Here is a 24,051-nt window from a genome sequence, read left to right on the forward strand (position 1 = left end):
AGCCACCAACATCTACCTCTTCCATATCCTCTTGTGATGAATGACGTTCAAATTATCCTAGTAATGTCTTATTCATTTATATTAAAAGATTAAAAAAAGAATGGTAAATTTTAAATATTGTTTTGTTGGTGGATTTTTTATTTTCAATAGTAATTATAATGTTATTAATTTATACTTTATATAGATTAAAATACATAAATATATAACTCACTTTTCAAACTACATTCAAATGTTGCTTTTTTATTAAGATCTTATTTAAACAAGTTTTTATCATTAGTTTTCAACATTTCAAACAAACCAAAAATGAATTTTTATTTTCTGAATGAGAATATTTGCATCTTAAACAGTAGTACAGGGACTAATCTTGTATTTCTATCTTTTCGTGGGAAACAAAGAGCGCTTAAAAACTGTCACCCCTTAAAATATGACACTCTGTCTCCGGCATCCCTCCCCTTCGTTCTCGCTTGTTCTCTCCCCACATTCTCTCTCTACAATTGAATTTTTGTTCTTCACGATCGACATTTTCATTTCTGAAATTTGAAGCTTTGAAATTCCGATTCTTATTTCTTTTAATTTAGAGAAGTAAAAGTTATAATCCAATGTCATGCACCGATTCCGCCTCGTCCTCTCATGGCGGAGAGTATAAGAATTTCCGTCAAATCACCCGTGACAGTAAGTTTCTATCTCCAGGATTCTATTTGGTTTGAGTGATTGATTTCGTTTGTGAAATGTATCATATGTACGAAGTTATTTGATTTGTTCTGCTGCAGAATTGGCAACAACGTGCTTTGAATTGCTTAGATGAGTTAGGAATTGCCGGATTCTATGTTCATCCTTTTAGTTTATGTTTATTAATGGATTAAATTAAAGTTGATCTCCACCCGATTCTAGTAACAGAACTTCAAAAATGATATTGAATGTACGAGAATCCCAACAAAATTTTATCATATCATGGTAGCTTTTACAAATTTTGGAGTGATTATGTTTCCCTTTATAATCCAAAGTTTAAAAGTACGTATTTTATTTAAGGTGAAAGTATTATTCTAGTCTCAAAACCTTAATGTACCTTTTTTAATCACATGAATGTTCATTGGTAGCTAAGTTGACCTCCATAGTATTTCTCTGATAGCTTCATGAATATCAAGAGCATGTCATTTTGATATTAGTGTGACTGTTTGATGGTGAGACTTTATTGGGTAGGAGAAGAATCAAGTATCTATTCTTATTCTTATTCTTATTCTTCTTATTATTATTGGTTGTTTTTTGGGCCTAATGGGTTTTGCTTAATCTGTTATCATGTAATAATTTTTAGCTTCTTTTAGTTCTCTTTCATGATGTAAATATGGATTATTCTTTTGCAGGGTTGCTGCTTGAAATGCTTAAATCATCCTCATCAGGGGACTCAAGAGGCTGGAAGGTATGTTCATGTATTTATTGCAGGAAATATTTGCTTAAATCTTGTAAAGATAAGATGTCAAATGTTGAGATTTTAATGGTTTGTTACAGGTACTCATCATGGATAAAGTTACTGTTAAAGTTATGTCTTCTTCATGCAAAATGACAGATATCACAGATCAAGGAATTTCATGTAAGTATAAAAATGCCAATTTCTCTAAATCGATTGCTGATATTTGATGAGTTTATTGAGATTTAAATGTTTTATGTTCCTGTTTTTCTCTTCAGTGGTGGAAGACCTTTTCAAGAGAAGGCAGCCTATGCCTTCTATGGATGTTATTTATTTTATTCAACCAATCAAAGAGAAGTATGTTTTATTTATCATTTCACATGTAGTTGTTCTAACTGAATTGGAATTCAAGATTCCATTCCATGTTTGATGGATTACAATTCCTCCGCATTCCAATTCTCTCGGATTTCAATTCCTTTGACAGATTCCATTCCTTCCAAAAACATTTTATGAACCAAATGCCTCAAAAGTTGTTTTAAGTTTCTTCAATATTTCTTTTGTTTGTCTGACTCTTTTCTTTATTGGGAATGCAGCATTGTGATGTTTTTGTCTGACATGTCAGGAAGAGAACCTTTATATAGAAAGTATGCAGAAAGATGTAATTCCCATGAAACTAAGCCTTTTTTATTTTGTACATTATCTTATATCCAGTATTTTTTTTCTTTTGTTTCAGAGCATTTATTTTTTTTAGTGGTCCTACCCCAAAGGAGTTGGTTAGTCATCTCAAGAATGACAGTAGTGTTTTACCACGAATTGGTGCTCTCAGAGAAGTAAAAAAAATAATAATAACATCATTTTTCTTCTTATTTTGATCTTTTTTTTATGTGAAGATATGATTTAAATCATGATTTGATTGCAGATGAATCTGGAATATTTTCCTCTAGAAAGTCAGGTAACTCTTATTCTTCCATTTTTTAATACTAGCTTTAGTTCAAATATTCAGTTTCTGTAAGAAAAGTTTTGTTTTTATCTTTTCTATTGTTTTTTTTTTTTTTTTTTTTGTAAAAAATAAAAATAGAATCTTTCTTTCTTTTTTTGTAATCAATCATGTTTTTGTTTTAACTGTGTTTCATGTCAGGCATTTACAACTGATCATGATAGAGCTTTAGAAGAATTGTATAGTAAAAGTTCTGAAAAATCCCGCCAATTTGATATCACCATGACTACAATGGCCATTCGCATTGCTACTGTTTTCGCTTCATTGAAGGTAAAATTATAATCTTTCATGGATTTATTTATTAACCTGTAACTCTTTTCACAAAATAACCTTTTTTTTCTTAATTATTCCCACAAATAGCCAACAATTCCGCAATGGGCCCACTGCAAGATTACTGTTTGCTGAGAATTTTGCTTTTTGTATGGTCCCCACCAAAATATATTGAAAATTTGTAAAAAAAAAATTATATAAATTTTTCTCCTTATACCGCGAAAATTCATATACTGCGAAAATCATTATTGTTTTTCAGAAATATTTTTCTTTTGTTTTGGGGATCTTCAAAAACCATTTCGTAGTGTGAGGAGTATTAAGTTGAAAGAGATTTTTTTTTTAAATATCATTTTGTGAATGAGGAAAAAAAAAGTGATTTAAAATGAGGAAAAAAAAATTTTTGGGCCCATTGCGAAATTGAATGTTAATTGTGGAAAAAGTAGAAAAAAAAATTATAGGAAAGCGGATATTTTTGTCTTTGGGAAAATGACTTAAAAGCCCAACGAAGTTTCTAAACTGTTTAAAAAACTCCAATTATGTTTTGTCTGTTCAAAAAAACCCAACAAACTTAACATTTTGTCTAAAAAGTCCAACTAAGTTACACTTTCCTGAAAGTCAAATAAGATAATCATATGATGTGGCTTATTACCATATCGGAAAAATGACTTGTTAGACCAACGAAGTTTCCAAAACGTTTAAAAAACTCCAATCATGTTTTGACTGTTGAAAAAAAGCCCAACGAATTTAAGCAAAACAAAATTGGGATTTTCTGAACGGTTTAGAACTTTGTTGGACTTTTTAGACAAAATGTTAAGTTAGTTAGGTTTTTTTAAACAGACAAAACTTGATTAAGGTTTTTTGAATGGTTTGGAAACTTCGTTGGGCTTTTAAGTCATTTTCCCTTTTGTCTTTTTATGTATATAAAAGGTTAAAAGGCATATAATTTTTGTTATTGAATTGGTTTTGTTTTTAGGAGTTTCCTGTAGTGTGGTATCGTGCAAAGGGGATGGATGGAACAAGCGCAGCAACATTCCGTGACTTGGTGCCTGTGAGGCTTGCTTCTGCTGTTTGGGACACCATTTCAATGTACAAGACAAGTATTCCCAACTTCCCACAAAATGAAACATGTGATTTGCTCATTGTTGATCGATCTGTTGATCTGGTAATTAATTAATAACTAATTACTAATTACTAATTACTAATTGCTAATAATAATATTAGTTAGTTATTGGTATATATATGATACGAATCCCAGGAAGGTATGAAAAAGTTTGGTAGCCTTTGTACCAAATAAAATAAATTTATTTAACCATGCATCTTTCTTTTTAGGTTTATTATATTTATTTATAAAAAACATGGTCGAATCACTTATTCTATTCTTTCGAGCCAACCAAACATGACAATGGAATGTAATGATCCATTTTATTATCACTTTTCGTTCGTTTCATTCCATCATGTTAAACAGACTCTTAGTTTGTTTTATCTGATAGCATTCACACCTTTCCATATTATCAATTTTCATTCGTTAGGCATAGGATGTGACATGACCCTTTTTTTTATGTATATAATGTTTGATGACACATTTTACTAAGAAAATTTCCATGATTTTAATTAAATTTTTTATTTTGTTTTTGTAAAAAGAAAAGTAATTTTTGTTATATTATAATCTAACTTAAGCTTTAGTGAGCTTCTACATGTTTAATTTTGAAGTTATGTAAATAGTAAATAATTAAATAATCTATAGAATAAGGGTTCTTCACTTAAATAACCAAAAAATGGGAAGTTCATATGACCAACTTTTGAACATTTATCACAAAATGACCATTTATTTTTCAGAATAACTTTTTTCACGAATTTACTTTATTAGTGGTCCCCACTACGAAAATATTAAGACAAAATTAGTGAATTCTTTTTCACAAAACTGACACCATTATTAGGTGAAATTCCATCATTTCCGTGATTTTTTTTATTTATCATTTTACAGTTTTTGTTGCGGGACCCAATAAAGTGATTTCTAGAAAGGAAAAAAGAAAAGGTATTTTTCGAAATAGTTGGTCATTTTCTGACATGATGTACCCATTTTTTTTTTGTCATTTTCAGTGATTAGCAATAAAATTAAACCTTGTATTTACTTATATTATAAAAAATTAATATGCAACGAAATGGAATGTAAGGCTGCACGGTGTGGTGCAGTTTGAGACCGCACCTGGGTGCCACCTCAGCAGGGAACACCGCCCCCAGGGTGCGGTTTCCTGCCATTGAGACCGCAGTGCAGCCTTTGAAGACCGCGAAATGTGATTGGTTGGTCAAAAATCTGACCGTTAAATGCAATTTCGTTGTTTTTTTTTTTTTTTTTCCTTTTGCTTTTTCTTTCCTTCCTATATATATACACATATCAAACTTAATTTTTTTTCACAACACAATCTTCTCTCTCAAATTTTTTTTTTTAAAATCACCACTCTCCAAAAAATGTCATCTTCTTCATCTTCTGAAGAATTTTAGACTATTTTTGATACCGTTATTGCGTGTGTTCAAATGGCGGAACAAACATACAACGTTGTATGTAACAACGCAGCTGCAAGTTCTCAATGTTTCCTTTAATTATTTTATTTATTTATGTTTTTTAAGTTTCTAGGGTTATTTAAATGTCATGTGTGTGGTTTTTTTTTTTTGGTAACACAATGTACTGTTTTTTTTTTATTTTCAAGTAATGAAGAATTATGTTTTTTTTTATTAAAATAGAAGGTATATTAAATTAAATTAGTTAAAAAAAAGAAGTTTTATTAAATTAAAATACTTAAAAAAAAAACAAAAAAATAAAAGAAATGAAAAGTGTGGCACCACACCCTTGGTGTGGCAAGAAACCACACTTGAGTGGTAAAAAGTGACATGGCGCTGATGTGGCGGGGAAGGGAGTGTGGTTTCGGTGGCACCACTCCCTCCAGCCTAATAACTCATTCCATTTCCTCACTTACTCCAATACATGTTCATCCATTCCATCAAACCAAACAGATTTTTATTGTTTTTCTTTATCTATTTTGTTATAGATTTTGACATGTTATACACTTTCAGATTGCACCAATAATTCACGAATGGACATATGATGCCATGTGTCATGATCTTCTAGACTTGGATGGAAACAAATATGTGCAGGAAGTCCCTAATAAATCTGGTGGAGACCCTCAAAGAAAAGAGTTCCTTCTAGAAGATCACGATCCAGTTTGGCTTGAAATGCGCCATTTACATATAGCCGAAGTACATTTTTGATTTTTTCTTTTACCTTTTTTTCTTCACTTGAAAATATATGATAATCAATTTTTAATGTCTTGTCTTTTCTTCTTGTCACATATCAGGCTAGTGAAAAATTGAGTGACAAGATGCAAAACTTCATGTCAAAAAACAAAGCTGCACAATTACAACAAAAGTTGGTACTTTCTTTTATTTGTTTATTATTACATTATCCTACTTTCATTTTTTTTTTCCTATTACTGTACTTTGAAAAATCTACTCGATTATAGCAATGTCATCCAGATACAAAGCAATTTTTACTGCTATAACTATGTAGATTTTTCAAAGTATAATTTTGTAATAGGAAACAAAGTGAAAGTACAATGCTATAGTTGGATATATATATATATATATATATATATATATATATATATATATATATATATATATATATATATATTTCATATGAAAATGCCTTAAAAAGACAAAAATTGAAAGTAGGTTGCTATAATACACAAAAAATATGACTTTGGTGCAGAGATAATAGTGAGTTGTCTACTCGAGAGATTCAGAAGATGGTTCAAGCTTTGCCTGCTTATAATGAACAAATGGAGAAACTTTCACTCCATGTAGAGGTCTCATTCTTCCTTATCTCCTCTCTCTCTCTCTCTCTCTCTCTCTCTCTCTCTATATATATATATATATATATATATATATATATATATATATATATATATATATATATATTCACCCAATTATAGAAATGTCATTAAAATGCATAGCAATTTTCACTGCTATAATTGGTTAGGGTTTTCAAATACAGTGCCTAATAAGAGGAATAAAATGAAAGTAAAATGCTCCAACAAAAACGAATTCTTAATAGAAAAAATGAAAGTATGATGCTAAAAGAAACAAATGAACAAAAGTGTGTTGCTATTTCTTCCATTTGGATTTACTTTGCTGATTAATTTGGTGTTTTTAATAAGATTGCTGGAAAAGTCAACAAAGTTGTGAGAGATGAAGGGCTGAGAGATCTTGGTCAACTTGAGCAGGATCTTGTCTTTGGTGATGCTGGGACAAAGGAACTCATTCACTTTTTAAGATCATATCAGGTAACTTATATACATATAAAAAGCTGAAGGACATTTTGGTAAATATGATTTTTTTGTCTCAGGCTAAGAATAAGATAATCTTATACTTGTTACAGCACACAGATACAGAATTCAAGTTGAGATTATTGATGATTTATGCAATGGTTTACCCTGAAAAGTTTGAGGGTGATAAAGGAACAAAGCTTATGCAGGTAGCTATTTGTCACTACTATTTATATGATTTTTTTAAATTAAAGAAAAAAAAAGTACAAGAATTAAAGTAGGATGCTATAATACACTAATAAATGAAAGTAGATTGCTGTTTCTTGAAACATTTTTTATTTTTGTTTTTACTTTCCCTTTAGGTGGCAAAAGTGCCTTCTGAGGATATAAAGGTATTCCAAAATATGAAATTACTTGAAGGAACAAATAGCAAAAAGAAACACCATGGAGCCTTCTCCCTTAAGTTTGATGCTCACAAGGTAAATTAATTTTACAATCTTTAAATCAAAACTCGATATTTTCACAAACTTATGCAAATTTTATTTATGCTATTAGAAACATCACGCATTAAGAAAGGATAGAACAGGAGGAGGAGAAGAAGAAGAGGAAACATGGCAACTCTCCAGATTTTACCCCATGTTAGAGGTACCACACACATAATCCAAGCAAGGGCATTTACGTCTTTTTCACATACACAGAGTCCTTGCCCACCTTTTTTTTTTTTTTTTGGCAGGATTTGATTGAAAAACTTGGGAAAAATGATATGCCAAAGGATGAGTATCAATGCATGAATGGTCCAAGACCTAAAAATGCTGCTACTAATGACACGTCAGCAAAGAGTGGGGGCACAGCTAATCATCCAAACTCAAGGAGATCAAGGAGGACTACCAAACCACATGCATCTGGTGATGGGCATTCCGGGTAACCTACACAAAATTTAAAATTCTTCTTCAAATATTGTAAAACATAATTTAATTAAAAAAAATGTGGAAATTCTATATTGTTTTTTTGTAGCAATTCTACGAGTACAGCTACAGATTTTAAAAACATGGGGCAGCGTATTTTTGTTTTTATCATTGGTGGGGCCACCAGATCCGAGGTAAAAAATAAATGTATTTTTTATTTTTGACTTTTTTGTTGTCTAAAAATACATGAATACTAATCTTATGTTGTTTTTTTTTTTTTATTTGTGTGTAGTTACGTGTTTGTCACAAACTTACTGCTAAATTAAAGAGGGAGGTGATATTGGGTTCAACTAGTCTCGATGATCCAACACAATATATCTCGGTAATATTAATATATAAAATAATAATAATAATTCCTTTAGTTATTCTTTTTATTTAAAGTAATTTACATTTTTGTCCCTTGAGTAAAGCTGATTGTTTTCAGTTTTGGTCCCAAAAAGTTCTCTTGAAATTTGGTTGTTATTTGAGGTTTTGGTTTCCTAATACAAGTATTTTGGGGCTAAAATTGCAAAAACAGCTACTCATGGACCAAAAAGTGTAATTTACTTTTTTATTTATATAAGCATGATGTTTCTTTTTGACTAGCATGAATGAGTTAAATACATAAAGCCAAGGGATTGAGGATTTCCCTTGTTATTTTTACAAATTTGACCTTATTTATGTTTTTACTTCTTTTTGGAGTACTTTTTTTTTTTTGCTTTACCAATCGATGCTTAATTTTATCCATTTGTGTTGCAGAAAGTGAAGATGCTTTCCGAGTAAGATGACATGCGGATACACTAATTGCATAAATAGTGTTGGTCTTTTTTATTTATATTTTTAATGGATATGATGGGAAATATATACGAGTGTTTTTTAGTTACTATAGAAAAAAGTTGTATAAAAATTCTCATTAGTTGTGGATACAGGACTTTTCTCATTAAGTCCTTAATTTTTATAAATTCTCTCATTTTCTTTTCTTCTCCATAAATATATCGCCATTTTCTCAAATAATTTCATATCGTGTTAAATAAAACCTATAAAATCATGATATCATTCTATAAAATTTATTGTATTTTGCACTTCTATAAATTTTTGTAACGGCGGCATTTGGATACTATATTGGATACTAAGATTATGTTTGGCGTATTAGCTTGGATACTATATTAGATACTAAGACTATGTTTTGCGTATTAGCTGAAAAGCTAGTTAATATTTGAAAAGCTAGCTGATAAAAAATAACATTTGCTAAAACTAGCTGACATATATAAAATTACATAAAAAACATAAAAGAGTATGTGTTTCTATACTTAATTAACGGGTGTATTTGAAATCTTTTAAAAAAGCTTCTAAAAAGCTAGTTTAAGTAGCTTTTCAAAAAGCTAGCTTATAAGCTACTTCTTGGCTTAACAATCACGACAACATAAAAAAAAACTCGAAAAATAAGCTAGCTGTGGCGCGCCAAACACAGTCTACGCCTATGTTTGATTGATTAGGGCTGTGTTTTTGGTTGATAAATAAACTAATTTTTGGTGTGCAAACATTGCCTAAATATTTAAAATAACGGTTACTAAACAACAATTCATATGTTCCATTACAATTACCATGTCTCATGTGAAAAACAAAGAATCCAAGATCTGAAATACTCAAAAGCATCAAACCCAATTATAATCTAAAACATAAAAAGTTTTCATCTTGTGACATGATGATGATGATGATGGTGATGATGATATGATGATGAATGAGAATCTTGAGAAACTAATCTCTGCGGAGTTGTTCACTTTCACTTCGAACACCATTAGCATTTAGAATTATAATTTCAACACTGTCTCCCTGTAAATTAATATAAAAATAAAAATAAAACATCTTGTGAGTAAAAAAAAAAGGAATTCAATCATTGAAATATGCATAACCCATTATAGCAAGGTATGAGTAACTTTTTACCCATAATAGCAACAACAATGGTATGTTTCTATTATGGGTAAAAAACAAAAGCTATTTCTTGCGATTTGTCTTTTCAATAATCCAGTGCTGCAACTTTAACTAAATGATCAAAAAAAGAAAATTTTCAACTTGCAAGATTTTTTGTTTTTTATAAAAATACAAGGGAACAAAGTATTGTTTCTTTTTTTAATTAATGCAGCAAAACAAATTAATAGAGAAAGTCAGGAAAATCAAGCTTTCTCCATTAACTCAATGTTCCACTTTTTTGGATGATATATTTACGATGACGAGGGCGATCTTGTCTTTTTTCACTAAGAAGAAATCAAGAAACTTACAGTGTAAATATCTCTTTCTGTTGCTGATGAAAAACAAGTCTTCACCAAATCAATAGCTTCAGCTTCTGATAGTGGTGTTACAGCATCCTGCACCCCCCAAATAAATAAATTAAAAATAAAAATTATATTTTTTTGTCACTTGCTGACTGGATATGCTAATCATGTGAGGGTTAAAAATGTCATTTCAGTGATACATTAGTGAAAAAGGATAACACCCTCATTATATATATTTTGAAAATAATTTTTTGAAAAAAAGTAATTATAAGTGAATTCAAACAATATTCATTATTTATCATTAAATTCCATTCCAATTCCTGCCAAACATGGAACTTGAAGAATTCCATTTCCATTCCATCCGTCTGGCAACCAAACACACATGGAATGGAATCTTCAATTCCAATTCAGTCAAAATCCACGCAAGACATGTATGTATTTGCACACACTTACTATGTGTGTGAGAGAGAAAGAGAGAGAGAGAAGAACCTTTGCAGGCAAAAGAAGAGGGCTAGGGGATTTAAGTTGGTTATCAAGGAATGGAGTGATGAGTGTGGCACCAGAGCCTTGAGCACTGTATCCAACTCTTTCATAAGATCCAACAGCATCATATGTGAAAACACATCCCTTCCCTTCAAAATATATATATAAATAAATTTATAAGAAATTATTCCACAAATTATATTTTATAAATCTGTATAGATAGTAATAAGATTACCTTCACTATCGAGTCCCCCTAAAACATTAAAGGCATAATAAGGGAAGAAGCGTTTGTAGTAAAGAGTGTTGGATAGAAGCTGAGCCATTGCAGGGCAACTCATTTGTTTGTTGTGCTGGTGTTGATAAATCTGTAGTAATACATACAAATATTAATATTAATAATAAAAAAAGATCATCATCATCATAATAAGAATAAGAATAAGAATATTATAATAGCAAGAAATGGAAGTATGATGCGATAATAAATATATCAATCAAAGTACATTTGCTATTTCTTGCATTCAACACTCTTTTAAACATCATTTATACATACAACAATTCATTTAATGGGAGAAAAAGAAAAGAAACAAGATGTTATGAGCAATTAACTAAAAAAGAAGTTGAAGAATCTTACCAGGTGTCTAGAAGACAAAACCTTTTGAAGTGCTTTCACATCAGCCTGGAATCCTGAAGAAGCCATGAAACTTTTGTCTGCTCTGAAAATATAATTTTTTTGAACAATGTTAGATATTTTCTTTTATTTTTTTTTTAATTTATAAAGCTTTATGCTTTTCAGACAAACAAAAATGGCAAAGTTTCAAAGTGAAAGTAGGCTAATTAAAGTTATAACATCAAATAAAAGAAACAAAAACAACTATATTTTGTTTGCATTACGAATAAATTATGAAAACAACACTTCCATGAGACTCAAGTACTTTCTAAGGTGTTGTTTCTAATTTACTTAATGGACTTAATGTGGACAGGATTTAACTCATTAGCCTATATATGAGTGTTTCTTTTTTACATATTGCAAAAAAAACCCTGCAATAATCACTTTCAAATCACACATGGAATACCCCCTAATCTCTTGTAGTTTCTATACCATGAAAAGAATCGATTGAATATATTGTATATTTTATGTTACCATCGACAAATTTAGCAGAACAATTTGGAGTTTTTGAGCATCTAGAAACCCTATGCCCTAAGGGTGGACCAAATTACGATCCACACATGATTAAGAAACACTAGGGTTCAAATTAACAGCAGAAAGTGAGGAAAAACAACAGAACCTATAAATAAAACAAACAAATTCATAAAATCGGAAACAAAACAAATCATACAATTTACAGATTTTGGAGTACTCTCGGGTGAGAATACTGTAACCGGTAGACATCCGAGTATCCGCTGCAATCACGCAATAATCCGCACCAGCAATCGCCACACAAGTTCTGCAAAAATACACATCGAAAGATAAAATCAAACATCGAGAACTTTAAACGTATATCTTGAGATATAGAAGAATTAATGAAAGGCATAAACGATGTATACCCTCCATTGTTATCGTATGGAGACCAGTTTGCGTGTTCCTTCGGCATGATGGTAATGACAAGTTTGGAGTTCAGATCACAAAACTCACTGTGTGTGTGTGTGTGTGTGTGTTGTGTGTGTGAAGAAGAACCCTTTTCAGCTCTTTCGTTCTTCTATTTCTTTTCTCTCAAGAAAACATGTAATTCGAAAAGGGGAAACTGGTTTGCATTTTGGTCCCCAAGGTTAAGGGTTTTATCACTTTATATCTTCCTTTTAATTTACACAAAATACAATCATTACAATTTTGGTCCCTTCGTTTTTTTTTCTTTTAAATTTACATGAATTACATTTTTTTGTCCTTAGTTGTTTTTAATTATGAAAGAATACATTATAGTTTTGGTCTATGTGGTTTATATCTAGGGATGGTCCCTATGGTTTAGGGTAATTTGCACATTTGGTCCCTAACTTATTTTTTTAACTCAGAAAGTCTTTACTGTTTGTTTTTGTTACGCGCTTGGTCTTTGTCTTACCTAAAAAAACTATTATTTAAATAGAGATAAAATGGTAAGATATGTAAGGTAAGGTGAGGGGGTGGGGTTGGAGATGTGTTTATTTAAATAAATTAAAAAATCAAAGGTAAAATAGTATTTTTAGGTAAGACAGGGACCAAACGCGTAACATAAACAAATAGTATGGACCTTCCAAGTTAAAAAAATAAATTAGGGACCAAACATGCAAATTATCCTAAACCATAGGGACCATTCGTGAAACTTACTCTAATTTTTTTAGGAAAATTGTGCTTTATGTAGTCTATATATACGCATCCATTCACTTATAAACACAAACAAACAGTTGGACGGCTGGTTAAGACGATGGCTTATTGAAGCAAAAGACTTAGGATCGATTCTTGCTCCTTACATATCTTTTGTTTACATTTGTTTTATTTTCACACATCGTCGAACACATGTTAACTCAACCATTTTCATTTATTATATAAACATGCTATCTTGATGTTTCATATGATATCTACTTTGAGCCCCATATCGATTCAAGTATCACAAGATACTTCAACTTCATGTTTATATAACAAGACATATATCAAGACTTGAGGTTAGTTAAGGATTCGATTAAGGTTTGGGTTTAAAATCGAAATCGAACCAAGGAAACCCAAGTACAAACCGAAAACCAAAACATCGAATCGATGGGTTTAGGTTGGGATACCCTTTTACTTTGATCCTCCGCCACTGATTATATATATCTTCATTTCTAGTCCAATTTTTGAATTTTTAGTATCGTTCATTCTGATGGTTCCCAAAAAGCATCAATGTTACAAAAAGTTATAGTCTAAATATGGTAAATTTGTAATTTTTATACCTTAAATGTAATACCCCGTTTATTAAGTAAATAAAATTTTAATTCACATGCCAATATAGTTGGTTTCCATTTGTGTCTCCAAATCCAATATTAACATTGCTTCAAAGCTATTTTGCATTCCTCTTTCGAATGTTTCCGCTTTTTTTGCCGTAGAAAATTCTGTCAAGAACTTTGGTAACAGTCAAACAGAGGCTGTATAATTTATACCTTTTTAATGATTTCATGTAACTTATACCTAATTATGTTGATTTTTTACTTTGTGATACTAAGACAGGAGACAAATCTTAGGACCCATATACCAATGGGGATGGAAAGAAGTTTTGACTATATGCAAGAAATGGCAAGCTACTTTAATCTATTTGTGTAATAGCATCCCACTTTAATTTCTTTCTATTAAGGCATTGTACGATGCAAATCCATCCATTCAAGTCACACCCCCGAACCAGACGGCAGACACATCCGAGGGCTCGCGTGACTAAAATTGAATATCATCACAATGAATATACATGAATCATAACATAAACATCACCATGCATCAATATATTACAATTGACATTGTTCACATCAAGTACATCGTTTAAACATTACATATCCGTAACATAGATTGTTTGATAGTTTTCAAAAGCATAACACCCTAACGTACTCGGTATTACTCCTCAGCTTGCCTGTTACCTGAGAATACAAGTTATTTTGAAAAAACATATGGATGTTGGTGAGTTCATAAGCATGGTTGTTATGAAAATGTTTTGTGTAGTTTATAAAACCCAGAAAATCCGATATTTTCTGAAAAAGACATTTGTTTATATCAAAGTGTGAAGATCCATAGGTTTATGCGTGAATGATTTCAAAGCGTGTATAAATGAAAAGTTTTGCATCGTAGTTATTGAAAAGTACAATGAATGTGTTGATTTCCTTGAAAAAACCCGATGTTTTCCGATCAGACGATATAATTGTTTCAAAATTGTTAAACCATCACAACGAATGATTATGATTTTTCCCTGATTACTCAGATAGTATTAGATTTGTTTATGTGAGTCGTTATAACCATGCATGATGTGACAACCCGAAATTTATTCCGTCACGATATTCCATTTCCGTTAGTAAAACCGTTCGTATTTCAATTTTTCCGTTAACTTTCGATTTAAATAACTAAAATGAGACTTTTGTTACGACCTCGTGAGTATCCAAACCTGTTAGAAACACATGAAAAACGCCCCAAATTATATTTTAGAAAATTATTAGTTTCGACCACGTCGGGTTACAATGATTAAATCGGGTACGATCAAAAGCCCCGTCTAACGTCAGTATCGGGTAGATTTCCACCGAGCCTCAAATTCAAACCATATTTAAGGTTGAAAGGACCTCATTTGAAGCCTTTTTCCCTCTCTCTACTCTCTCTCTAAAAACTCAATCTTGGATCCAAAAATCACCTCTTTCAAGCCTCAAATTGGTATGTAATCCTTCCTAACTCATAGTATAACACATTTAGCTTTCAAATTCGTGTTTAATTCATGAAATAGGACCAAGAACATGTGTTTACGGCCCTGGAACAACCCTAGGCCGCAAACACACATAAATGGGGTTTTTGAGCCTCAAAACCCTTCCAAACCACCTTTAGAGCTTAGATATGACTTATGGGCTTTCAAGACTGGACTTAGAACACCAAAAACTTATCATTTGAGGGGTAAACATGAGTTTACGGCCCAAGAACATGCTTGGACTGTAAACACCCTTTCATAGGCCGTAAACCCCTTTTTAGGTGTTAAAATGCCCCTTAAGCACCTCCTGAGCCTTGGAATAAAGTCTAGAACCATCCTCCAATGTGTTAAGGACCTTAAACTTGATAAAAACCATCCCTTTAGGAGTTCACGGCCGTAAACCCCCCAAGGAATGGTTCCTGGGCCGTAAACTCCTATAACATGATCAAATGGTGCCCTAACTTCATCCTATAGCTTGTACTTTGGACTAGAAACACTTGTGATTGACCTAGGACCACCAAAACACATTAAGAATGGGTACATAAGAGTTTACGGCCGTAAACTCCTCAAATGGTCCAAATAATGATCAAGCCCCCTTCCAATGCCTTAAAACTAAGCCTAGCATCACCCCACAAGAGTTTTAAGACCATTAAGCACCCAAGAGCACCCCCACCATGAGTTGACGGCTGTAAACTCATGGGGATATGGTCTCAGGGCCGTAAACTCCCTTAGGAGTTTACTCTTGAAGAGCAAACTCCATGTCTAGGCCATACACCCCCCTTAGATGCTACCCGGATCACTCCAAACACTTGAATAGAAGTGTTTTCGCGTCTCAAAGTGTTATTCATATTTAATTAGTAGTTCAAAGTCTAATTAGATACAATTGTGTATCTCTTCATATTACATAGGAACCTCGCGTGTACTCAAGCCCCGAACCGACACTTAGCATCCAACCGACACATTTCTCGTCCGGTGAGTTCATACCCCTACACCTTTTTCCGTGTTTTTCAATGTTTTCAGGGGGGAATATAAGCAAAAGTACAAGGATATCTTGTACTCAAACTTATTATTTCATTTGAAATGTTTTATATTCCACATGTTTTTAACAATCGAAACCGTATTAACCAACAGTTTGACTTGTAGAGTTAGTTTTCAAGCCTTATTATATATTGTTATATTATATATTTCTCAGATGATTTTCCACTTTATCATTGTTAAAGGCATTAGTTTTGATTCGTCCTTTGTAACACTCCACAAAGATACGCGAGTGGAGGACCGCCCTTTGTAATTAGAATTTAAAACAGGATTTTTCCGCATTATTACTTGTAAATTCGTTAATCTTAATAATTGGAGACACGTCCTCTATAACACTCCACAGAGATACGCGAGTGGAGGACTACCCCTGTAACCAGAATCTCCTGGAGGAAGAGCGTGACTTGAGTGTATAGATCTATACGGGGCTGACTACCCCGCACCTGGCTGCTAGCTACAACCGAACCGAAAGGTTCAAGGGTGATGAAAGTCATAAAATGATATTGGACTTCTTATTGCCATATCTAGTCTATCGTATGGTTATGGAACTCGCAATTTAGATAACGGAGATTTACTTGTTGGTAATGATGAATTTAGTAAGCTAATAACCTTAAGAATTAGTTACTTTCCACACAATAGTTTTATATACGTGTTAAAACTAACATACATTTCGAGGATAACCAGGCTTTCAGGAAACTTCACACAAGCACTTAAGTATAGTAGATACTTGTACATTACATTCAGAACCAATAACCAACCACAAACTTTTAAGGAAAATAAGGGTTTTTCCTGGGATAACAGAACTCGTTTTTAACTAGATCATGTAGTAACCAGATAACAAATTGTTCTTAACCAAACTGTGTAACAAATGGATAATCAAACTTTACTTATAAGAAAATATGGGATTTTCTTGGATAACAACTCTTTCAGAAAACTAAAGGAAACTTGTTCATTTTCAGAAAACAAACCGCTTATGAACTCACCAGCTTTATGTTGATTTTTAAACTACTTGTATTCTCATGTTCTCCTTAGACAAGTATCCCGCGTTCTTTTGCAGAAGACGAAGCGTATGGAATTCACGTCTTTACTTTCGTTTAAACTAATGTATCTATAAAACATGTATTACCTTACTTTCAAACAAAATGTAATGATCCTATGTTGTCGCAACTAGAAATTTTGTGCCTTGTAACTGCAACACATAAGTAAAATTTTGAATCAAAAACTTAAGAGCGTGTATGATACTTACTTTATGACATCAAAATTTGCAATCAAATACACCATACAAGCATTACAAATTGTCAACAAGCAATTGGAAACCCTAAAAGTTCTTGCTTAGGTCCATTTTGGACTAGGACTTCCTTATTGGGCCCAATGGACCAATAAGCTTCCAATTTGACCATCTTGGGTTTAGAACTCTTAAATGGGCTCTAATTGGACCCATTTCCATTTAAATCAATATTTTGGGCCATATTGGGCCTAGAATGAAATAAAATACCATAATGGACCTTATTGGATCACAACAAATTTATATAGCCCTAATGGATCATAAAAATCATTCCTTAATTTATTTGGGCCGAAAATTTCATAATTAAGTCATATTCTTCCTTTCCTTTCTCCTCTTCTCGGCCCAACAACCCAACATGGAAGAGGGTTGACTTTCAATTGCCACCTCTTTATTACCTCTTGGATCTCAATGCACTAACTCATGTTCCCATGCACACATCACTTCACTCACTTCTCTTCCCCCTCTCTCTTTTTCCTTTGGCCGAGAGTCTCCCAAACACATACACTTCACAACAAAACTCTCTCTAAATCACTCAAGACTCATCCCTTCTTCTTCATCCAAAAATCTCGAAATTTTTCTTGTGTTTCAAGAGGATTTCACAAGATAATCATCATCCTTTGGTAAGTTTTCACATGTCTAAGTTACAAAACTCCTCTCTCATGTAAGATCACTTATCCTAAACAAGTTTTTGGTGATCATACTCCTAGAAAACTCCCTAAGTTCGAGATCTTCCAAGGAGGCTTGCTAGGATCAAGTTTTCTTCATTTCTTCCTTCTAAACCGAAAACAACAAGCAAAGGTGAGCTTCATACCCCCTATTTTTCGGTTTTTATAAGTTTTGTGGGGGGGGGGGAATACAAGCAAATGTGTAGATCTATGAGTATATGTATGCTTTGTGTGATTTCTATGCTTGTATATATGTTCTTATGTGATTGTGGTGTTGGATCTAGTCAAAAACACCTTAAAACCGAGATCTACATTAAGTTGTATGAAATAAGTATAAATCATGTTATTTCACACAAATCATTTCTAGAAAAATAACCAAGTTGGTTAAAGTGAACATCTTTGGGCTTAAAACCCATTTTTGGACTCAAAATGCTAAAAATATGAAACTAAAGGGCCCAAAATGTCAAAATACAAATTCTGAGGGTTGAGATGAGTCAAAACAGTTTCAAGAATGTATTTTCTGGAAATTTACTCTTTTGAAGGATTAAAATGTGAATTTTTAAGCATAATGGGCCAAAAATGAACTTTTCGGCCCAATAAAGCCCAAATTGCGAGATTTTCAAATTAGAGGGGCTGAAACTGTACTTTTCTGTAAAACAGGGGACTACTAGTGCTCCAAGTCCATTTCAGGGGTTAAAAATACTTTTCATATTTAAAAGGGACCAAAGATGCAAAAATTTTCTATTTTGGGCCAAAAGTGTAAAAATTGCAAAAATAGAGGTTTCAGCCGAGAAAACTTCATTCTGAGGGACTAAAACTGTTTTTCAAATAAATTTGAGCTGAAAAATACCTTTTCAACAAGTTTTGATACTAAAGTGTCAAGAAAAATGGTTTAAGGACTAAAATGGAAATTCTTTTATACAAAGGGTCAAAAGTGTAAATTTATCCAAAAAAAAAGGGGCTGCAGAAAGTAAATTTCTAATGTTTTAAACAACAAATCCGTTATGATGAAATACTAGTACCACGACTACCGACGAAACATAATACACCTTCAACACCAAAAATCGTTACCAAACGAATTGATTCGGTCTCGAATCAATAATGAATCAAAAATATATACACGACGATACTACAATACACACGCTGAAATTACGGGAAGTCAATACACACGCGGGAATTCACCAGACGTCGATACACCATCTTTGGGCCCTCTTTTCTCCTCGGTTGTGGGGCTATGGGAAGTCAGGGTGGTTGGATTAAGTGAATAGTACGGACGACGCCTAAGGGATCGTTTGTATAGTTGTAAACTAGTCGTTTTCATTAATGCGTGTTTATAACAATTCACAATCCATAATTAATCCAATGTCACCTGGAATTATCGAATACACACGGCACAACGGTATAATAAAATACAAAACGCGTAATTCAATTCATACACCTACAAGATGCATACCAAGTCTAACAATTTTTTTTTACAATTATAGAAACAAACAAGCATACTTACGGATCTTCACACTTTTTACACGATACTCTTTTCAGAAAATATCGGATTTTCTGGTGGTTTTCAAAACAATACAAAACATTATGTTTCAAACATTACTTATGAACTCACCAACATTTCATATGTTGACGTTTTTCAAAATACTTGTATTCTCAGGTAACAGGTAAATCGAAGGGAAAATGTACTCAGTGATGTTTTGTTGTTTGTTTAACTAGTATCGAACAATCTACTTTTGGGAATGTAATGTTATGAAACAATGTACTAAATGTAAGCACTACCGGTTGTACTATTTCAATGCATGGTGATGAATGATGTTATGTTTCATGTATATTCACTGTGATGGTATTCAATTGAGTCACAACAGCTCTCGGACGTTTCCGCCATTTGGTTCGGGGGTGTGACAGGTTGGTATCAGAGCTCTGTTTATAGTGAACTAGCATATCTAGCCACACATTGATATGCAACTATAAACCAAAAGAGGGACTAACACAACTCTGAATAAAACAAGTAAAACACAACAATAAGACACCCTTGCTTGCATTAGGAATAAGAACATAACGCCGAATCAAACAAGATAAATACTAGTATCTCGGTTAATCCAGGACTGTTCTTAGTAGTATCAAGAAGCGGATGTATCCTGATCAACTACATTCCCTCCAAGGTATAACTAACACATGTTCTGATGAGACCGCGATAGCTAGGGAACTTAAAAACAAACCCCTTTATCACCAAAAAGAGAACGTCTGTTTAGTCTATACCATAGTTGTAGAGTTGTAGGAGTAACGATAGTTTATACCTTCGCCCAGTCTTCATGGAGGGAGAGCAGCAGGGTATCCAGTTGATGGGTTTTAGGTAAAACAAATAAACTATAAAAACAATTCCTAAGTTCACATGCAACCTACTTTGGATCTATGTTTTATCTATTGAACATACAACTTTGAATTGCAAAACAAGAACCCTAGAGGAGAGAGGCTAATATCAAAATTAACAAAATAGGGTTTAGTAATTACATACCTTTCAATTGTTATAGTAAACAATTGATAATTCCCTTGATCTTGATCTTGATCTTCTTGGAAGCTTAGCACCACAAGTGTAATGCCTCTAATGGAATCACACCCAAACTAGCAAGAAGGAAAGTAGAAGGAGAGAGAGCGAGTATGCAATTTTCGGCCCTAAGGGTTTCTTCCAAAGAAAGAGTGACCAAAATGTGAACCAGGAGGCTCCTTATATAGTTGAGGGATCTAGGGTTTAGGAAAAACCCTAATGCTCCTTGCTTAGGGCCTAAGCAAAGCCAAAGGCCTTATCCAAGCCCCCTTGGACGAAATCCTTAGGGTTTCCCCTATAGATTTCGTCCACCTCCTTCCAAGGAGGTTCTGGAGCCTTCCACTCAACTATTAGATAATTGCAAACTAGTCCCTGCACTTTATAATTAATTCTTTTAACCCCAAAATTAATTCTGATTAATTTCTGGCTAACAATTAATTAAACAAAATGATTTCTTATTAATATATTAATCTTTTAACACATTAATAAATTCATTTATATTAATTTATTAATCTTACAATAAATTAATATCTCTCCTTTCATAATTTCCTTGTCCGATTGCTAGGTTTGAGGGCAACCCAAAAGGACTGTGCTGCTATCAATTCAAGTACATACCAATTATAGTTATGGGCTTAGACACCTAATCCAACAGTCTCCCACTTGGATAAGTCTGTAACTATAATTGCTAGTATGCCTTCTAAATTTGACCAGCAAATTGTAGCTTCCAAAAAGTTGTTGCCGAACTCTGACCCAGTCAGTTACGAGTCCTAAGATAAGTGATCATATAATCCTTCGTTCTGCAAGATATCCACAGACATAAGACATGGAATACAATCAATCTCTTTGTCCAGAATATATGTTTCCCGATTTCTGATTTGTGATGATATAGGACTTCTAATCGAACACATCAATTCAGTCCTGGCTGGGCCCAGCGCATAAGTCAACACCAAATCATCGAGGGGCCCACAGATATCGATTTTCCCGATAGGGCAAAAGGAACGAATAAACATTGACTCATATGCTTGTATCTTTTACTCATCAAACCATACATGACAATATGTTTTATAACACCAAGTTACTGATTCGTTTTCATATCACCAATGTATAGCCGACTTGCAAATTACAACTCATATATCTCTATGTCAAGATCATAGATATTATCGTCTCAGTATTACTCGTGATGAATTCCATGAAGTAATACTCTGAGCGTGGGTTTATCCAATACTCAAATCTCAATTTCTGAGTACTCATGAACGTTGCAGCAAATCTATTGCCATGTCTATCCTTAGACAATCTACAATCCAGTTCATGACAGTCTTGATTCACTACTTACTTCCAAAAGTACGAGCGACTGTGGAGTTTGAATAATCTTATTATTCGGGAAGTCAAAACATGCAAAGTGAAACGCAATAATAATATTAATCCTATATGGCCCCAAAGCTTTTGAGCGTAAATAAAAACACTGTTGTTTAAACACCATATTGATCACTCATTATTCATTGCTTATAGTTTCAGAAAATCAACTTATTACTTGAATTATAACCACAATTGTCCCATGCTCCAAGCATGCACACTTTGGTTTCCTATGGTCCATACTTTGTGAAATAAATCAATTGAAAAACCTTTCCAATGATGCTCATTTCACAATTCCCAATCCCTATTACTAGTGTTAGAACACAAGGTTCTTGCAACTACTAGAATATGCTAGATTCTAACATTTTATGCAACGATCCTTTCGCAAAGTCATAGCACAAAAGTCACCAAGACTTGGCCAATGAAATTACAAAGTACTCTATCGGAAATTGTTTTCAAGATAATTCCATAGACGTGAAGTCTCACATTCAAAGTACATTCCTTTGAACATCCTTCTTGCATAAAAGTTTCTAATCTAGACACAGACTCTCAACATCCAACTCCCAATATGGAGACATTTCCATATTTGCCATATGACAGCTTATTCTTAATAGAATCTTATCTATTCATAATAATGTCAATATAGCCCATTCAGTACTATACTTCTAACTACTCACAAGCGACAAATCCTCAGTGAACCTCAGATTTTCCTTTGATAGTTGTTTAATTATTTTTAGTCAAAACCGATTCTATTTCCTTTTTCCCTCTTAATGCTCTAGGCATTTGGAAAATTTTAGAATGGTAAAATATTACAGCATATGCAATCGATCCTATACCCGAAGCATGATGCATAATGTCTCACATAAAGAAGTGATACTTTATCATCCTTCTGCCATAATATTTTATGTGTCCTGTTCCCACATTTCGATCTATGAAGAGGGATGCCGTGATCATAATCGAATTTGAGAATGCATTATATATCCTTGACTAAATTTATTAACATTTCTCAATCTAAGCTTTAGAATTTTGAAATGAAGTATAATATTCTCTCTCTTAATTATAGCAAAACAACTTTTCAAACATTACAACTTTGCAAAGTGAATCTTTGTTTTCTATAATTAATATTGCTAACTCGTAATACTTTACCATAATAATCATGCTCCCACTAACATGATGATTATTTTCTTACCAGCATAACACTTATGCTCCCACTAGCTTTGACATGTATTCAGAAAACAATTAAACTTCCAAAGAACAATGCTTATTGAATTCCTTAAGTTCATATTTCTAATACCTAATGCTTTGATAAGCCTTTATCAAAGCTTCTTAAAATCATACACCTTTGCCTTAGAAAGCTCATATGTGTGTCTAGACAAATTCAGAACTTATGTCACTAAGTCCCAAATGTTCAGACTAATTGTCAAATCTCATATTTCGAACTATGGAAAGGGATGCCGTAACCATAATCGAATTTGAGAATACAATTTCCACAATTGCTATCTTCTTAAAATCTCTCTTAGTGAAAGCATTTCCTCACAGTCATTTTCATGAATGAGGTAATCTTATGACACTTAGATTTTGTGGTGTATAAGTTCCTATCCATGTGAATTTGTCAAAACCAAAGTTTGTGACAAATCCAAACTCATATGGACTGAACTTTCTCAATCTCGATTTCTTGCCTCATGGTAACACGAGTGCCCACCATGTCTTCCAAGTGGTTTATCAACTCATCCTTACTTATCAATGTACTTTCCATTGATCAAGGTGCTATGTCTTTATGCATTCACATAAGAACTCATAGAACTCACTTGCATAATTAATTCAATTGGAATGGCATAGAAAAGGAGTATGTCATCCACGATAGGCTATAAACCTCAAGTCGTGTGCTAGTGATGATCGATAAGGTTTATTCTTGAAACCTTTTTCAAGATCATTAAAAACTCCCACTGACCTCTTGACATATACGATTCTCTTGTCAGGAAACTTTCCTCGACAAAACAAATATTCAAGAGTTAGTGTGGTTCTTATCAAGACAAAACACTTCACAAAATTTGTCCTAGTTGGTCTTTGTCTTATCCAAGACATCACAACTTACAAATTT

The 24,051-nt window shown here is 32.7% G+C and overlaps 2 protein-coding genes across 2 annotated transcripts; one reads left to right on the forward strand and one right to left on the reverse strand.

The window, feature by feature from the left end:
- The first annotated feature begins 444 nt into the window (after positions 1-444).
- Positions 445-8,924, forward strand: LOC145094051 (protein transport Sec1a-like). The gene is made up of 20 exons (XM_079032311.1): positions 445-672; positions 1,362-1,417; positions 1,507-1,588; positions 1,684-1,762; positions 1,999-2,049; positions 2,139-2,235; positions 2,325-2,357; positions 2,544-2,672; positions 3,646-3,834; positions 5,745-5,927; positions 6,026-6,096; positions 6,439-6,535; positions 6,887-7,012; positions 7,108-7,203; positions 7,357-7,473; positions 7,550-7,639; positions 7,728-7,915; positions 8,009-8,093; positions 8,192-8,281; positions 8,698-8,924. Exons 1-20 carry the CDS (start codon positions 600-602, stop codon positions 8,719-8,721), a joined length of 1,956 nt encoding a protein of 651 aa, XP_078888437.1. The 5' UTR covers positions 445-599; the 3' UTR covers positions 8,722-8,924.
- A 566-nt stretch (positions 8,925-9,490) lies between these two features.
- Positions 9,491-12,416, reverse strand: LOC145094052 (proteasome subunit beta type-1-like). Its single transcript, XM_079032312.1, has 7 exons — positions 12,240-12,416; positions 12,032-12,139; positions 11,326-11,407; positions 10,930-11,059; positions 10,701-10,843; positions 10,218-10,304; positions 9,491-9,771 (listed from the first exon to the last, which is right to left on the reverse strand). Exons 1-7 carry the CDS (start codon positions 12,284-12,286, stop codon positions 9,697-9,699), a joined length of 672 nt encoding a protein of 223 aa, XP_078888438.1. The 5' UTR covers positions 12,287-12,416; the 3' UTR covers positions 9,491-9,696.
- Positions 12,417-24,051: the final 11,635 nt, after the last annotated feature.

The sequence above is a fragment of the Lactuca serriola genome, chromosome 3, assembly GCF_051521515.1.
Source record: "Lactuca serriola cultivar US96UC23 chromosome 3, Lser_US96UC23_V15, whole genome shotgun sequence".
In the NCBI taxonomy this organism is placed as follows: domain Eukaryota; kingdom Viridiplantae; phylum Streptophyta; class Magnoliopsida; order Asterales; family Asteraceae; genus Lactuca; species Lactuca serriola.

What these genes read in the sequence shown, in the direction of transcription:
- LOC145094052 (XM_079032312.1), bottom strand. Translation starts at nt 12,286, where the DNA reads ATGCCGAAGGAACACGCAAACTGGTCTCCATACGATAACAATGGAGG. An exon ending in TACTCCAAAATCTGTAAATT is followed by an intron (nt 11,408 to 12,031) that starts GTATGATTTGTT and finishes TTATATTTTCAG; the next exon opens with AGCAGACAAAAGTTTCATGG. An exon ending in AGGGGGACTCGATAGTGAAG is followed by an intron (nt 10,844 to 10,929) that starts GTAATCTTATTA and finishes TATATTTTGAAG; the next exon opens with GGAAGGGATGTGTTTTCACA.
- LOC145094051 (XM_079032311.1), top strand. Translation starts at nt 600, where the DNA reads ATGTCATGCACCGATTCCGCCTCGTCCTCTCATGGCGGAGAGTATAAG. An exon ending in GATTTTACCCCATGTTAGAG is followed by an intron (nt 7,640 to 7,727) that starts GTACCACACACA and finishes TTTTTTTGGCAG; the next exon opens with GATTTGATTGAAAAACTTGG. An exon ending in TCTGGTGATGGGCATTCCGG is followed by an intron (nt 7,916 to 8,008) that starts GTAACCTACACA and finishes GTTTTTTTGTAG; the next exon opens with CAATTCTACGAGTACAGCTA.